The sequence below is a fragment of the Corvus hawaiiensis genome, chromosome 5, assembly GCF_020740725.1.
Source record: "Corvus hawaiiensis isolate bCorHaw1 chromosome 5, bCorHaw1.pri.cur, whole genome shotgun sequence".
Classification (NCBI taxonomy): domain Eukaryota; kingdom Metazoa; phylum Chordata; class Aves; order Passeriformes; family Corvidae; genus Corvus; species Corvus hawaiiensis.
In genome coordinates, this window is record NC_063217.1 from 74,835,442 (window position 1) to 74,852,743 (window position 17,302).

At 48.6% G+C, this 17,302-nt stretch overlaps 1 protein-coding gene across 12 annotated transcripts in view; it reads left to right on the forward strand.

Moving 5' to 3' along the window:
* SLC4A4 (solute carrier family 4 member 4) overlaps nucleotides 1–17,302 on the forward strand; it is a 153,502-nt gene that overhangs the window by 126,429 nt on the left and 9,771 nt on the right. For all 12 annotated transcript variants that reach the window (XR_007203474.1, XM_048302817.1, XM_048302818.1 and 9 more), the window contains 10 exons: nucleotides 1,715–1,848; nucleotides 4,158–4,429; nucleotides 6,026–6,096; nucleotides 6,426–6,614; nucleotides 7,650–7,763; nucleotides 8,127–8,288; nucleotides 10,060–10,238; nucleotides 11,112–11,184; nucleotides 14,617–14,685; nucleotides 15,922–16,095. Coding sequence is in view for 11 of the 12 variants with exons in the window: in XM_048302817.1 (XP_048158774.1) it covers nucleotides 1,715–1,848; nucleotides 4,158–4,429; nucleotides 6,026–6,096; nucleotides 6,426–6,614; nucleotides 7,650–7,763; nucleotides 8,127–8,288; nucleotides 10,060–10,238; nucleotides 11,112–11,184; nucleotides 14,617–14,685; nucleotides 15,922–16,095 (1,437 nt within the window). In the remaining variant the exon portion in view is untranslated. The remainder of the gene's footprint in view (nucleotides 1–1,714; nucleotides 1,849–4,157; nucleotides 4,430–6,025; nucleotides 6,097–6,425; nucleotides 6,615–7,649; nucleotides 7,764–8,126; nucleotides 8,289–10,059; nucleotides 10,239–11,111; nucleotides 11,185–14,616; nucleotides 14,686–15,921; nucleotides 16,096–17,302) is intronic.

Genomic DNA, 17,302 nt, shown 5'->3' on the forward strand with positions numbered 1-17,302 from the left:
AGTCGGAGCAGTGTTTGGGCACCGGCAAAGCTGGAATTCTTGGTAGAATTATGGAGGTGTCCTGTGTTTTCAGTGCTTTCTCTGCTGCTGTGGCTGTCCTTTGACAAATTGTACAGCAGTTCCCTTAAATGATAATTAAAAGCAGGCCCAGGAGACAGAGAAGGTCTTTGCTCCTTCTGTGGAGAGAAGTTCCTCTGATCTGCTATCAGCTGTACCATTTTAGTCCAATTATGTTTGTTAAGTCTGAATCCTCTGCCTGACTCCTACAATACCTGGGCTTGCGCCTCTCTGGTGAAAAGAAAATCCTAAAATTAATAGGAAAATCAGTAAACTAGGAGATATGATACAGGAGAGAAATGTCAGGTCTTTAGAAAGATGACTTTTGTACTAGTGGGAGGTCACATGCCAAGAACCAGACACATATCCACGGATGGGCTGCATCAATGGCTTAGCTCAGGCTAAAGAGAAGGGATTCTGTATTAACAGTGCTGTAGGTGCTCTGCTCTAGTGGAACAATAGGAAAAGTAGGAGGTTGTGTTTAGACCGATTCGGTTTGGCCACGTCAAATCTCCTAGCAATAATGAAACTCATAATGACAATGACTGAGTTATTAATTTATGCAGGTTTAATTAAGTTGAGCATAGGAAATGAGGGCACATATCTGGACCCATGCACTCCCGTGTGATGCATTACAGGCTAGCGTAAGATCCAGCAGCCTGTGCAGCGCCCAGCTCCCCTCTCTCCTGTACAGTTTGCCTTTTCTGAAACGTGTGGAAGTCAGGAATGGAGGGGCCTCCAGGACCCACCAGTGAGCAACACTGGACTGTCATGGGGGAGCAGAGCAAAGCCTGTCTGCTCTGCGTGAGGTGCAGTCCTTAAATTAGAGGAGGAGAGGGAAATTTGATTCCAAATTTAGTTCAAACTGAGAATCACTTTATTGTGGCCAAAAGTCTCATGAACGCTTACTATCAAGCAGCAAAAACCCCCCCAGAACGCAGTATTTTTGGGGCTACTATATCACAGTTCCCGTGTCTTGTTTGTTTTAAACAGTGATGTGGCTGCTGCTGGGGCAGGCACTGAGCATGGCCCATCCCTGCTCCCCGTCCTGGGAGCTGCCCCGGCCAGCACTTCCTTCATAGCTTGCTCCTGAGTTTTATGTTTCTGAGAAAAGACACTATTCTTAGCTACAGACACGTGGAAGAATGCAGGGAAAAGAGATTCCAGATGCTCTGCCCACGAGGGCCCTCTCCATGAGTAATACAAGAGGAGTGGAGGGGATCAGCCATGTGAAGGCTGCTCCTTGCCTTGGGAGTATTGGGCTCATCCTTACAAGTCCCCCAAAGGCAGCCAGCCTTTTACTTTCCTCAGTGTAAACACTAACTCATGTCTTTCCAAGGAAGAGAGACACGAAACTGGATTTCAGTTCTTGCACTACTCCTGACAAGTCAGGAAAGCTGCAGCCCTGTCCCTGCAGCATAGGTGGAAGGGAGGATCGGCATGTGCCATTAATTGCCAGCTGCTCAGCATGTGTGGTTATCCCGAGTGCTCCAGATTGTGTGGGACCAGCCAACATCTTGGTGTGAGCTGCAGGGGAGGCAGAGGGTGCTCTCCCCGTGGCCATGGGCACAGGGACTTGCAGCACGCGGTCACGACAGAACCGCTCATGTAGAGAGGGTTATCCCGCAGGAGTGACCCCTCTGCCGTGTCTCCGCAGGGCGTGTTGGAGAGCTTCCTGGGCACGGCTGTCACCGGCGCCATATTTTGCCTTTTGGCTGGTCAGCCCCTCACCATTTTGAGCAGCACAGGGCCTGTCCTGGTCTTTGAGCGGCTCCTCTTCAATTTCAGCAAGTGAGTATGTGGCGGGAGAGGGCGGAGGGCAAGAATGTCCCACACGAAGGAAACGCCAGCCAGGGAATGAGCTGCCTGCTGGTGGGGAAGGAGGGGATTTAGTGCACAAAATGAAACATCTCGTTCCTTGTTGAGATCCAGTGCAATCACATCAGGGATTTTCCCGGCACGCTATCCCAGGGTGCTGCCCAGTGTGTGGTTGCCTGTGTCCGTGGGGCCTGCTGGAAAAAAAACCTTGGCCAGTCCTTCGTGAGGAATTTCCTCTAGTTAGAGTGTGCTGCTTCTCCCAATCACTACTTCCCTGACTCCCATAGGAGCAAAGTAATGAATCCTGCTCTTCACTAACAAAATCCCATGGGTCTCAAGGTTGCCAAAAATTTGTCCTTAAATCAGTAATCCTTTGAAATAATCACTATTATTTATGAAAGCAAAAGTGTCTGTGGTAGAAAACAGCCCCCCAGAATTCTGTGGTGGAACTTTCCTGCATTTAAAAGCACTTGGGTTTTTTTTTCCGTTTAACTGGTATAAAGAGGTTCTGCTCCCTCCATGTTGTTGACAGCTGACAGCCAGAGCTAAAGAGAGCCCATTTTGTTAGGTATGCTCATTTACCATTCCTGCATGGGCAGTACCAAGAAAATACACTGGAATCCCTAAAGGGATCAGCAGTGTCATGGATGATTTTACCCATGGGGCTGGTGATCCTTCGGCTGGCGTTTTGCAAGGAGAGCGTTTTGGGTTACACAGAATACACCCCAAATCCCTTGTGGCCCATGTTCTCAGCATGGCAGGTTGTGCAGGACTTGTGTTCCTACATGTAGGGAGGGATGGGGGCTAGAAGATTAGATTGTCCCAAGGAGGGAAACTGGAAGCTGCCAAAGGGTGAGAGTTCTGCAGCGGAGCAAGAGAGGGGGGCACCTTTCTTTTCTTCCTTCATCTGGAATAAATGAGTCAGGAATGGACACGCTGCACCTGTTGGCATCTGGCGGGCATGACAAAGCCCAGGCGCCGCACGCAGCAGGGAAACAGCAAGATGGAAAAGCACTTTGTACTGTTTTGGGAGGGAGAAGGTGGTTATTTTTAACCTGAGGAGGAGGAGGTGGTGGTTATAAAAGCCATTGTCCTAACAACCTGCCAGAGCAGAAAGGCAGGAGTTTTCAAAGGAGGCCTTTCTTACAAGGAAATTGGAACTAAGTACTGTGATTTTTCAGTAATGCATTTGTGGTTGTTCATATTCTCAACATGCTGTTCCCTGCTAGGAGCAAAATTAGAAAAATTTCCCATCTCCTGACTCATTTAAAGTGTGACTCTGTGTGTGTGCCTAAAGAGATCCCTAAAAGCGCCTCGCAGACCCAGCCGTGTGTCTGGTCTCAGGTGCTCCGTGGTGCTGGCACCGGGGACCAATCCTACAGGACATGGTGCTTTTCCACTTGCTCTGTCAGCTTCAGAAACGCTGCAGGAATTTGAGGGGTAAAAGCCAAAATAATACAGTCTAAAATTTCTGAAGTTCTTCAGTGATGTGGAGTCAGTGTACCTGGGTTTCTTCCAGCTGCCTTCAGATGGATGGGAGCTCCTGCCCCCTCAGGCACTGACTCCGGATATTTCAGAGTTGTCACTAGGGTCTTGTATTTTTTTTTTTTCCCTTCTCTTTTTGTAAATCACTTTGTTTCTTACTTGCTCCTTGCCCTCTTCCAGGTCAGGGCTTCTGGCTTTCAGAGAGTTACAGCTGGCTGAGCCTGCAAGAGCCAGTTCCACCACCTCTTGCTTCCTTCCCCAGAACAGGCAATGGCCTTCCTGGCAGGTCCTTAGCTGCTTCAGTATTCCCTTTTGGCATTTTTTCACTCCTGAAAGCCCACCTTGGGACTCTGCGCCAGCACAGCACCTCAGCCTCAAGCAGCAAACAAGGGGCCATCATTCCCAGGATGGAATGATGCAGCTGGCTCCATGGTTCTCCACACCCTGTCATTCCCCGCACCAGGGTTCGTCATAGAATCATAGAATATCCCAGGTTGGAAAGGACCCATAAAGATCAACAAGTCCAACTCTCTGCACCTGGCAGGACTACCTAAAACTAAGCCATATGACTAAGAGCACTGTCCAGATGCTCCTTGAACTCTGTCAGGTTAGGTGCCGTGACCGCTTCCCTGGGGAGACTGTTCCAGTGCCTAGCCACCCTCTGGGAGATGATCTTTCCTTTATGCCCAATCTCAACTTCCCCTGACTCAGCTTCGTTCCATGTAACATCTGCTTTGTACTTCCTGATCTTATCTAACCCAATGTTTTCCTTTCTTGCCACCCTTGTCTTGTTGCAGGGACAACGATTTTGACTACCTGGAGTTCCGCCTCTGGATCGGCCTCTGGTCAGCCTTCCAGTGTCTCGTTCTCGTTGCCACCGACGCCAGCTTCTTGGTCAAGTATTTCACCCGCTTCACCGAAGAAGGATTTTCCTCCCTGATCAGCTTCATCTTCATTTATGATGCTTTCAAGAAGATGATCAAGCTGGCAGATCATTATCCCATCAACTCCGAGTTCAAGGTGGACTATATCACGCATTACTCTTGTGCCTGTAAACCACTAGATCCAGGTAAGGGAGTGCTCATTACCTCCCCAGTTTGTAGGTAGGAGGTGGCCTTTGCTCTCCTTTTCCTTTCCGCTGCAGCCCAGATAATGGGTAGATTATTCCTTCTTTATCGGTTGTCTTCAGATACCCTATCTTAGTCTCAGGAAGCTGAGAGGTAAATTTCACCCTACACCCCAACTGGAATGTCAGTGTAGCCAGCCTTCTTGGGACTCCTCCAGAGAGCATCTCAACCAGTGGAGAAGCTGGTTTTGCACCTGCGTCTCCTTGCATCCCTGTGGCTGTCAGTTCCAAATGGCATTCCTCCAAGAATTCCACGAAGGGGCAGAAGTGGTGGCCGGGTCACTGCCATGGAGCTCAGGTCACCGCCATTTCAGGAGCTGGATTTATTCAAGGTGTTACCCAAATGTGGGTGGTTCCCACCTCCTGGTTGCATGGATGAGAGGGAAAGCACAAACAATTCCTTGCTAAGCAGCAGGAAAGTGTATCCACAGGGCGGCCTATCTCTGGAGCGTGGGCTGCATGGCAGATAGAGCCAGTGTACCTATGGTTCTGGGAACAAAGGGTTACAAAACCCAAATCCTAACAGAGGGACACTGGCTGTACCATTAGGGAAGCAGGGACCACTCCTAGGATCCCACAAACAATGGGGAGTGAGTAAGAAACTTGATCTGTGCCCAAAGTAAACTGCAGGTTATCTCAGCACACCTGTCCCAACAGGAAAAGCTGCTGGCTGCTCCTTGCAGGTGTCAGGAGCTGGTTCCCTGGGAGCTGGGTGCCTGCCTCCCTGTTAAGCAGAGGATCTTGGCGAGCTGGTCTGGTTCTGCCTCCACTGGAATGGCAGAGTGGTTTCCTTTTTGAAACGAGGACGATGGGAATGGTCAGTGCCAAATTGGAAGTCTCCACTTCCCATTGAAACACTTGTGGCTCTCCGGACATCCAAGTGAAAAAAGTTTATTTATGCAAAACCTTGGTAAGCCATGAGGACAGGGCCCACGAGCCCATTTGCAGGAAGGATTGCATTTCTAAATGAAATTTCAAATCCGTGATTCCTAATGCTGCAGAAGCCACAGGGAATGCTGCCTCTTCTTTCAAAGAAATTATCCCCATCCTGTTGATGTCAATTGCTTGCTGTCTTTTTTCTTTCTTTGAATTCAAAACTGTGTTTATGCTGGACACTGAAATGCATTTTGCTTTTCTGGATATGTTTGGCATTGTGCTTGCATTTGAAATTAATCATTAGGAGTGTTCTGTGGGTATTTAATGTAATCCAGAAATCATTAGAAAAATATTGGAAAGCTATGAAATGTTACATTGTCTGTCTGGTTTTTTGTGGGTTTTTTTTCACCACAAACTCAAAATATAATCCCAGTTGGTTTTGGGTTATGTTTCACTTAACCTTTTCTTTTTCCTTTTTGTGAGTGATTGATGATTGAGGCTTTTGAGTCTCTCTGAAACACTTGTGACTCACTTTACTGGAGCAAAGAGGTGGCATACAGCTTGACAGAGTCAAGAAATTATTTAATAATGGGAATTTGCTCTCCTTCCTAACTGTTTCCTGCATCCTGCTCACCATATTCCCTTTTTTCTTTTCTCTTGCAGTTAATAGCTCATTACTTAACAGGACAATGGTGCTGTCAGACTTTGAGCTGGTGTCTCCCTCTTCCGAGCTGGTGAGTTCCCCTTGGGAAGGCAGGGATCACATGGACTGCAGTGTCTCGCGGTGCCACTCTGCTAGCAAGCTCTGGATAATGAGGAGAAAGAAGTGGAGCTTGACGGATCACATTCGTGTGTGGGGGAAGGAAGTTAAGACACAGACTAACAACCCCTTTTAGTCAGACACCAGCAGGAAAATGGTCTCCCCCAAACCGTTCTATGAATCCATGATTTTTAGCCTCTGCACGATGCCTCCCTGTTCCTCTCAGATGCTCTGTCACCAGTCCTGTCCCAACACGGGCAGAGTATACACAGCCTTATGGAAACATTCCCTCTTTTTCTGCAGGACAACACCACCATTGACTGGGCAGCTCTGACAGCCAAGGAGTGCTTGAAGTATGGGGGACAACTTGTGGGCAACAACTGTGACTATGTCCCTGACATCACCCTCATGTCTTTCATCCTCTTCTTTGGCACTTACACCTGCTCCATGGCCCTGAAGAAATTCAAGACCAGTCGCTACTTTCCCACCACTGTGAGTATCTCCTGTCACCTCATCAGTCTTGCCGAGGGCACAGGTCAGCCTTCCTTTGGAGTAGCTGTCCTACACACAGGGAGGGATGCTCTGCAGGGAAGCCAGGTTGCACTGGTTGGGATAAAAGTGCAACTGGTTGTTGGATCTGGTTAACAAAGGTATGCCTGGGATTGCTCCCAGTTCTTCTGGAGGGCACAGGTAAGGCAGCAGAAGAGCCAAGGGGAGCCATAACCTGTTTGGGTAATGTGGCAGGGATCCTAAAGGTGCTGAAGGTGACCCTTGCAAGCTTACAGGCACGTCTCAGGTGCATCTGCTTGTTTTGTCCCCAGTGAGGCTCCCAGGCCAGGCGTGCGAGCCAGCGCTTCCTGTGTGTGCCAAAGCCATTTCTCTGTGAGACCGCCCTGTTTCTGGCATTCTGACACACAGGGATTTATCCTGCATGGATGTTTACTGTTCCACTGTGTTACAGTTGAACCTGTCTTATTTTTAATAAAAAGGAAACACATTCCAGCCGGGCTGGAATGCAGCTCAATTTATCTGTAACCCTGTGAACCCAGGAAACCTGGAAGGAACAACAGTTCTGGAAAGCTCACACAGTTCCAGGCTAGCACGGTGGCTCCTGTCTGGTTAAATTCTGGGGTCTGATCAGTGGCAGCTTTAAGTTGTTGTATTCCAGCGACTTCAGGAGAGCTGCAGTCTTAGGGATTTAGCTGAGAAGCCTGGTTTGTTTTCCTGTCTGCTTGGTTTGACTTATTACTTGAACAGCAAACAGCGTAACCTCTGCCAGTCATTCAGAGGATCTCATTTGTGGAAGCTTGTGTTGTTTTTGTGCTTCCATTTAGGCTTTCAGAGAACACAGTAAAGTACCAAGGCATGGGTGGCAAATGACACTGGACATGACGGTGGGTGTCTTTGTGGGAGAAGTATCGATGAGCTTGTCTTGCCAGGGAGTTTCTCATGTAGACACTAAAGCGTGGGTGAAATGGTGTTTCGTGGTGCTAACTCCTGTGGTCATGATATCACCTTCTCTTTCAGGCCCGGAAGCTCATCAGTGACTTTGCCATTATCCTGTCCATTTTGATTTTCTGTGGAATAGATGCCCTGGTTGGTGTGGACACACCAAAACTAATTGTGCCAAGTGAATTCAAGGTATGTTGTTGTGAGCTTGTTTGCTGGCCTTTGGAAGAGGTTCCTTTTCCCTCACACCTGCCCTGTATGGAATGACTTGCCCTCAGAATGGGAATGTAGTCAGTGGTCTGGAAAGGGCCGGTTTACTCAGAGGGTTTAGGGTTAGGATGGTTTTTGTTAGCATCATTTTGGTTGGCTGATTTATCTCCTAAATTCTGCCTCCATACTTGGAACCTTTGATTGGTGTTAATGGGAAGGATGAAACTGTGACAAATCTGAAGTGTCTCCCTGGAGCTCCATTGCTGGAAGCAAAGCTGGTTTTGGGACGTCATCACCCCTGTACTGCGCCTCTAACGCAAGCTTTCTTTTCCTTGCCCTTCAAAGCCAACCAGTCCTGAGAGGGGTTGGTTTATCCCACCCTTTGGAGGAAACCCGTGGTGGGTGTACCTGGCAGCGGCCATCCCTGCCCTGCTGGTGACCATCCTCATCTTCATGGACCAGCAGATCACTGCTGTCATCGTCAACAGGAAGGAGCACAAGCTTAAGGTGGGTGTGCCTTGTGCCTGAGCACGTCCAGGGGCTTTCCCTCCTGCCGCCTTCCTCCCTTGTGGACACAAGCCTATTCCCTGTCACTGGCTGCTGTTTCTAAGCAGGAAAAATGGCTTTGTGGCCAAAGCTGCACGGTGCTGTCAAATGCGGGCAATAAGCTGGAGGGATTTGGGACATACCAAGGGCATAGCCCCAGTTGGATGTTATTTAAAGAAGAGCTGACACATAACAGCCTAAGATGTAGTCATGTTTTTAAAATAAACTTTCCAGACCAGTGCTATGCAGTTTTTCATGCCTGTAGGGTTTTTTTTTCTTTCCCTGAACGGTCAGTTCTATTGAAAAATATTAAATTCCTGTAAAAGAAGACTCTCCCTTCCTGCTAACAGGGCACATTTCAAGTGGTCTGACCTGTGGGAGTAATGACTCCCTCAAAACAGAGGTAATAGTGGTTCATTATTTAGATACCTGCTTCATCAGTTATCCAGAGAGCTACTGGAAATAGGAAGGGAGCTTCTGCTTGGAAAAGAGGAGGATGTTTCAATTCATGTGGTCGCTGTAAACTTTAGACAAGTAATGTGTAATTTAAGACCATCTGGAGCCCAACCTGGAGAGGAGACAGTTGAAGTACCAGGGAATGGGAAAGGTTTCTTGTATACAGTGATGACTGCTGGCTGATAATATAAAAAACCCCCTTAGAACATCCCTGTTTGCCACCTGGATCTGGGCAGATAAATTCAGTATCTGGGCCCTCGTGTTCCTCAGAGATGGCTGATCAGTTTTAGGTCTGTCTCCTGCAGCTAGCTAAGCAGACATAGCATTTTCTTAAACACTCTTAAGAAAATATTCGCTGTTCTTCCCTCATGAAGAAGAGGCCCCTCGTCTCTGCAGCTTATGAACCACTGAGTGTGGTTTTGCTGTCAGCACTGGCTATACTTTTTTAGTAACAAAGTTATAAACACTCCAGCAAAGTACTGTTTGATATAAAAAAAGTATTCCCTGCTTCCTTTGTTATGGTGTAAGCATGGTATTTTGTGGAACTGAGGGTTCACAAGCCCCATCCTGTTGTTCCACACCAAAAAACACTTCCATGTGCAAGATCTGCTGTAGGAAAAAGGCATTTTTTTTTCTGCTCATCCCTTGCTAAAAGTGTTGGCAGGGTGTTGCTGGGTGCCCATCCCGGTGCCACCAGCCAGCCAAGGTAAGCAGCACATGTGTGAGGAAAACAGTGAAGACTATTCAAAAGAAGCTAGATTGCTCTCCCTCCTGGGTCATCCTAGGCCTACATCATTTGTTTTTTCCAATAAAATCAAATTGAATGGGATTAAAAAAAGGTTAATCTGTTTTAAAATAGCAAACCTTAGAGGTTTGTCCGCTGTTTTTCTGAAGATCCCTTTTCTTGGTGGCTCTTTTGTTTCTTCACTTCTTCTCTTGGCACTTGTGACCACTGGATTTCCTGTTTGATTTCATTAAAGGATTTTAAAAATGGAGGATCAGAGGTGTTTGAAAAGGAATCAAGGATGAGGGCAACTTTCTCCTTTGGGTAGAGAATGAGGCTTTAGCTGTTCTAGTTGCACTCCTGGAGGAGCCTGGGGTTGGGTCCTGAGGGAGGTGCTTCCTTATGCTGTTCACAAGATCCGATGTATATCTGGTGTTTGGCTCTGCTGGCCTGGATGTTGCAGAAAGAAATGCTGCCTGTCTGGTGTGCCTCTGCCCTGCTCTGTAGGCATTTGGAATAATTAGGCTGAAGGTTGTTTGTCTCCCTCCACAGAAGGGTGCTGGATATCATCTGGATTTGTTCTGGGTGGCCATTCTGATGATTGTCTGCTCCTTTATGGGGCTGCCCTGGTACGTGGCTGCTACTGTCATCTCCATCGCTCACATCGACAGCTTGAAGATGGAGACGGAGACTTCAGCCCCTGGAGAACAGCCCAAGTTTTTGGGAGTGAGGTATGTCCAACCAGGAACACTGAATTACCTTGTTTGCCTGCAAAATCCTTTTGTACAAAGAATTTTGTGCTGCTTTCTCTCTATTCTCAAAGCAAATTCCTTGGGCAAGCCCCCATGTGACTCCTCCAAAGTTTATTTGGCACATCAGATGCAGTGTTCCTGTGTTAAAGGAAATAAATTTCCTGCAGATTTCTCTAACCAGAGAAATTAAGCATTCTTTAGCAAATGTAGTGGTCAAACATACAAATCTGCCATACCTAGTGCAACCAGCTCTACTTAATGAAGCATTTTTTCCTGTGTTTGGTTGCCTTAATTAAGTGGTCTGAAGTGCCTCCGATGGGATTACTCCTGGAATCAGGCTGCTTGTTTAGGCAACTAAATAGAAATTTTATGGCCTGACTTTCAGTGTTCTGAAATACTACCGGCCGAGGTATTTTTGGATGTGGGAAGCCCTGTGGGTGCTGCTGAAGGCACATGTTCAGCACCCTGTGAAGGTCTGAATGATTTATCTGGCTGCTGGAGTGCTCTGGGCAGGGCTCACAACCTGTTACTGATCTCAGTGTGGAGAGCTGATGATTTATTGCCTCTCTGCATGCTCTGAGTACGGCTGTGCGGGGAGCTGGGAGTGCTGTTGGATGGTTTGTAATGTTTAACTTGTAAACACGCTCCCTCTGCTCAGTTGCAACGCTGTGTTGATCCCCAAACAGTGTAACAAAACGATCTGGGAGTTTAAAACAGAGGTCTGCCGGGCTTGGTCAGGATCCAGCCATCTGCCTGGTGCTGGTGGCTGAAAAATGTGGCTGCAAAAATGGGTTTTGGGGATTTCAGCTGGCATTAAGTACCTGTGGTCCTGACTCAGTGATGTTGTTTCAGGGAGCAGAGAGTCACTGGAGTCATCGTTTTCATCCTGACTGGAGTGTCTGTCTTCATGGCTCCCATCCTGAAGGTAAAGACTGTTGACAGTTCTTTGAAAGCTTAAATCCAAAACTTTTGGAAGGAAAAACCAATATGGTTGTAGTGTGCTAGACCAGGGGTCACTATTCAGGGCTGGGGTTCTTGGGCACCGTGGGTTTTTTCATTTTAAGATTATTTTTCCATGTTTGCATAAAGTTAAGTTCCCTTTTCTTTTATGGTTTTTTTTTATACCTCTACTGGGCCTGTGTTTTATGGAAAACATATTGTGGATAAAGCTCAGAGTATGGAAAACATGTTTCTGGAGGAAGCAGTGCAATTAAATGGCATTTCTTCATCTCCTGAACCGTTTTTTTCCTGTGAGGTTAGCCAAGGCTGTGGACAGATGTGCTGCTGATGGACCAATGGATCTAGGTAGGTTACTATTTTCCAAGACCAGAAATGTGTTGGCATGTAGCCACAGAGAAATGCATCCTTAGTGGATCATCAGATTGTAGAAGGAAACTGGAAAACCTGCTTATCCCTGTCTTGTGGAGGATGTTGCCTTCTCCGGGGATAGTGATGGACGTGGTGCCAAGCATGCACGTACTGTCCAGCAGGAGATGTCAGCTGCAGGAGCCCTTATCCATGGATCCGTAGGCCGATGGCATGAGCAGAAGATGTCAGACCAGTGGCACCGTGCGCCGTAACTGCGGGACAGAGCAGATGGGTGTCTGGAGGAGCATTTCTGGAGGCTGCAGATGAGTTTTTGGAAACCACAGGGACTGTGAGGCACAGTGAGATATGAGCCTGAGGGTAGGAGACAGGTAGGGAGCAGCAATGCTGCCTGTGGAGAGAGTGGAGACAGTGGATTTCCGAGCCACTGTGTTGCTGTTCTTCATTTCTAAGGTTGTTTAGCTCGAATTCTAGTGTCTTGGGTAACAGCTTCCACCTCCACACAAACAGGCATTTCTGTGCCTTTAATGCCTGATTGTGATAATCCTGGTTTTTACTTTATGTAACCTTTCCCTGCAAGATCCCTCTTCCTCTATTCCACTGGGGTCTGTTACTTCCCCTGTTATTGCTTCGGTCATTAATTATTTGTCTGGGCTTCCCCTAAGACAATGTGTGGGGAAGATCCTTGCTGGAGGACGCCTGGGGATAAGTCAGCACGCTCCTGGCCCACGTGCCAGTGGGAAGGACCTGGCAGGATTTCAGGACCTTTAGCAAATTCCAGTGGCAGGGTCCTGCTGGAGAGAGCTGCACTGCTAAAGACATTGCAGAACATTTCAGTCTTCTCCTGCCAGCGGCGAATTGAACGCTGGCAATCCCAAATTCAATAAACCAGGCAATCCACAGAATAATCCCAGCTTTGTTTTCTGAGGGCTTTGCGGTGGCTGTGCTGGTTTCGGAAGTTGCTGGTGTTTCTGCTCAGCCCAGGCAGATCTCCACAGAAACATCCTTGGCCCTGCTAGGAGGCTGATAGGCACTTTCCTATAAATACAGTTCTAAGCCTGTTGGCCTGCAGCAGCTTTGCTCGGAGCACCAAAGCCAATGCCCGCATCGTTAGGGAAAACTTGGCCAAGAGAAAGTCTTCCGAAATGACAGCACTGGTTGCTGCTCTGCAGGATAATGTACTGATGTTTCACCTCGGGATGATCCACAGGATTAATCGTCATGGAATGGTGAAATAATATTCAGACATTTTTCTTACTTTTTAGAAAAACCCATGGAAATAAATAAAAGGGGAGGAGAAGAGAGCAGTGAAAATGAGCTAGGAAGCTCAGCTCTTGCTTACTGGAGCTACTGTCATGTCTTGTTTCATCCCTCAGATCCAGTGAGGGTTTTGAATCCCGTGGTCACCCACAGCTTTGTGAACCACACGCTGGGTCCCCGTCCCTCGCACAATGGTGTTGGCAGACCCCACGCTGCAGAAAAAGCATTTGCCTTCGAATGGGAAAGATCAGTGTGGCTCACTCGAAGGAAGAAATAAAGCCCAGAGAAGGATGAGTTAGCAGTTAACAAGCTCACAGGAGGTGATGGGCAGTGAGACTCGGGAAGGAAGGAAAAATGCAGGCAGGGAGGCTTTGGACAGCATGTGGCCGGGTGACTTTGGTGATCATGTGCTCCCAGGGGAAATGCCTGCTGGAAATGATGGATAAGGTGATGGGGAATATGCTAAAACACTGGATAGCTGCTGTGTTACTTGCCTCTTCAATGATCTCTGTGCAGAGGTAGGAAGGGGAGGGTTCCCAGCACAGAAGTGCTGGGAACAGTGGGCGCTGTGGTCTGGCTGTGGCTGCCATTCAGTGGCAGCCACCTGGCACTGCACGAGGGGCTATCCTTTGGAGCTCATCCCATCCTCCCTGGGCTCCAGGAAATCCTGCAAAGGCCATTATTCAGCTCCTGCCTGTGGTTTGTTCCAAGCATCCCTGTTCTGTCCTGCCAGGCTGGCTGCCCACTTCTGTGTTGAGGGACAGAGGCTCATTCTGGGGAGCCTGTCTGGTGTTCCTCTGCACCTTCTTCACTCCCGCAGGGAGATGTGCCCAATGTGGAGGAATGGGCAGCACTTAGCACTTCGAGGGAGCAGAAAGCGATGTTTGAAAGGACGCATCCTGGCAACGAAGAAGGGAAGTCACAATCCTGTATTTGGGAGTAGTTATGGATTAATGTGTGCAAGAGACAGAGCAGGCAGAGATTGGCTTGGCATGACTGTTGTCGCTGAGGTGGGACTCCAAAGAACAGCCTTTCTGCATGGATTTGCATGGCTTACTGAGCTGGACTGGACCTGGAATCACAGGATTGTTTCAACTGGAAAAGCTCTCTAAGATCACCCAGTCCCACCAGCACTGCCAAAGTCACCACTAAACCATGTCCCCAAGTGCTACATTTACCCTGCCTTTAAATTCCTCCAGAGATGGTGACTCCAGCACTGCCCTGGAAAGCCTGTGCCAGGGCTTGAGAACCCTTTCTATGAAGGTGTTTTTGCTAACATCCCACCTAAACCTCCCCTGGCGCAACTTGAGTCCGTTTCCTCTTGCTCTGTCACTTGTTATCTGGGAAAACTGGGTATACCACAAACTACAGGACCATGCTGCCATCTTTTCTTCTCTGCCTTCTGCTTCCACAAATCAGAGGTGAAAGGCAGTTTGAAGCTCACTGGAATACATTTGCCCACCTGCTGCTCAACTTGCTGAGTGACTGGCATCGTTCCCTCTGGTTCTTGACAAGATGTCCAAGTCCTGGTGAAGTGGGAGAGTGTGATTGCACAAATGTCCTTGTGTCTCTCAAAACACAGCAGAAGGATTTATTGCTTATTTGCCTTTATTTTGCTTTATTATTTGTATCGCTTCATTCCTCTGTGTTGTCCACTCATGGGTGCAGTTTGAATTGATGACAGGCTGGGAGTGTTGTCCCACCGTGTGTTAGCGGTGCATGGCATATGGGGAGGTTGTTCACCTGGTCTCTCGTGCTCTTCCTCCCGCAGTTCATTCCCATGCCTGTGCTCTATGGTGTCTTCCTCTACATGGGAGTTGCATCCCTCAACGGCGTGCAGGTGAGTCATCAACCAGCACAGGGCTTCTTCCACAACCCTCCAGCTTTCCCCTTCCCCTTCACTGCCTCCTCTTCCTTCCCAGGAAACCCATGGAGGGTGGCAGCTGTTGACAAACTTTGCCACAGCCTGGGTGTCCTGAGATGGGAGACCAAGGGAGAGTGGCCAAGTGGGCACTTGTCAGTGCCAGGGGCTGCTTTGTGAAGGCCTGGGTCCATCTTTGGCAAACAGGACAGGGCTTGGAGCAACCTGGTCTAGTGCAAGGTGTCCCTACCCATGGCAAGGGGGTGGAACAAGAGGATCCCCTTAGGATCTCCTCCAACCCAAACCATTCCAGGATTCTGCAGGCTTCTGCCCCAGCTCAGGCTCACTCCCAGGGTGGTTTGGGTCCTCTGCCACTGAAGGCAAACAAGGAGGATGATTTATGGCAGCAGGGTCATTCCTCAATGCTAATGAGCAGGGACATTGTTCTCCAGGGAGGGGAAGCCAAGCCCCTCATTTTGTCATTGAGGAAATCTTACGTAAGGAGCCATTCTCATGCCCAGTGCCTGTAGCTGGCCCAAGGAGGCTGGACGCGGTTTTGTTGCTTTCTGGCACCCTGTTAATTGTGGCTTTTCTTTTTCGTGCTGGGTTGTGCCCTAAGGGGAAGGGACTGCCTGTTCTGTGAGCCCCAGAATTCCCTCGGGTGTTCTGTAAAACAGCTCCAGCTTCCATTCATTGGTGCGGGGTCTGTCTGGTCCAGGCAGTGGGCAGTGAGCCCGCGCTCCGGCAGGGGACAACGAGGGGATTGTCCTGCTGGGCCCCGGGCTGGCTCTCCTGTAGGGGATTTCCCCTGCTCCCGACCCAGGTGGTGGGGGGACTGGGATCAAGAGTGTTTTTTACTCTTTGAGAAATCCCCATTTTGGTTTAACTCCCAAGTCCATCTGGTCCAGCATAGGGCAAAGGGACACTGCTGGGAAAGCTGCCCGTCTTCCTTGCTCTTCGGTGAGGTGCTCTTCTGTTCGCTGGCACTGCAGTGTCTGCCCTCACCTCTGTTGACCTCTGCTCCCAGTTTATTTGGGGAAAACAAAAGCATTGCTCCTGAAGGCTGAATGTCTTCCCTTGGCAGGAGCAGGGAACAGGAGGACAGTAAAAATACCCCAGAGTGTGATGCTGACCCTGGTTTAGGCATTCATTTTGTTTTCTCTTTTTTGTGCATCCTGGGTTTCATTTCACCATCCCCTTTATTTTCCTTTCCAGTTCATGGATCGTCTGAAGCTGCTCTTGATGCCTCTAAAACACCAGCCTGACTTTATCTACCTGCGCCACGTCCCGCTGCGCCGGGTACACCTCTTCACCTTCCTGCAGGTGGTGTGCCTGGCCCTCCTCTGGATCCTCAAATCCACTGTGGCCGCTATCATATTCCCTGTCATGGTAGGTGATGCTCTTCTTTGTTGCTGCCTGCTCCGAGCTTCCCCTCCCCCTCCCCAAGCTGAACCCCTTTGTTCCAAGCGCGGGCAAAACCAAATGTAACTCAAACTCTTTAGCAGGGTCTGATTTGCCGGTCACCCCGGCTCCGCCCCCAGTCCTCCCCTTTCCCCTTCTCCGAATAAAAGAGAGGACCAAGGGGAGGAGACCTGCCCTCTTTTGGCTTTGCGACTCTTTCTGCCACCATCTGTGTGCTTCTGTTTCTTTTGAAAGCTTCTAATTGTGGGAAATTAGGCAAGCTAAGAGCTATAATTCTCCCTCTTTGCTTCTGCTGGTGGTATTAGATTTGCAGCTACCATTTTGCCGCTTTTAGAGCTACTGAAATGCTAGATTGCCCATGCTACCTCTCTAGGCTGCTCGAGGCTTTCTTAAGGCATTAAACTACTAGCCTAGCCGGTAAAAAGCTGTAAGTATACCCCCACACTCCTTCACATCCCTCACTTTCACCACAGCCTGCTCCTTCCTTGCTTGTACACTCCTGTAAGTGTGTAAATCCAACCTCTCCCTGGCGAATCTCTGGCTCAGAGCTCCACTCATGGCACTCACGTAGCACTGCACGGGGTCAGTGTGGCTGTGGCTGCCTTTACATAAATCGTCTGGAGGAAAACGAGCCTGGAAAGTTAATTTTTTCCCAGGATGGTGTAGTTAGTGTTGACCATTCGTGGCTGCCAAGGTGAGGTTTGCCGTGGTTTCTCCTTGAGCTGCACGAACCAAGGAGAGTGACATAGTTTTCCTGTTTTAGTCCACACTAACTACCAGATACAAAATGTCTCCCTGGCTTTTAAATAGCACAAATTGACAAAACCAAGAAGGAGGCTCAGTGCTAAGAGGGGTGCCAGAGGGAGGGAAAGGGAATGTCTCTTTTCCTTGAACTCAAGTAAAAAGACACTAATGTTGTTTACCATCAGTGGGTGATTATTCATATTAGAACTAGACCTATAGACACAGTTAGGCACTCTCTGGCTTGGAGATGGGTCAGACTTCTGCAAAGACGAAGCTTTATGAAACTCCTGAATAAATCGTGGCCCCAGGTCACCTAATTTCAGGTTTATGGACAAGTAAAATATCAGTTGTGGGGGCAGGTAGGAGCTGCAGTGCTTATTCGAGGGAGAGAAGGAGGGAGGGCAGAACCCAGATACAGAACAAGATGGTG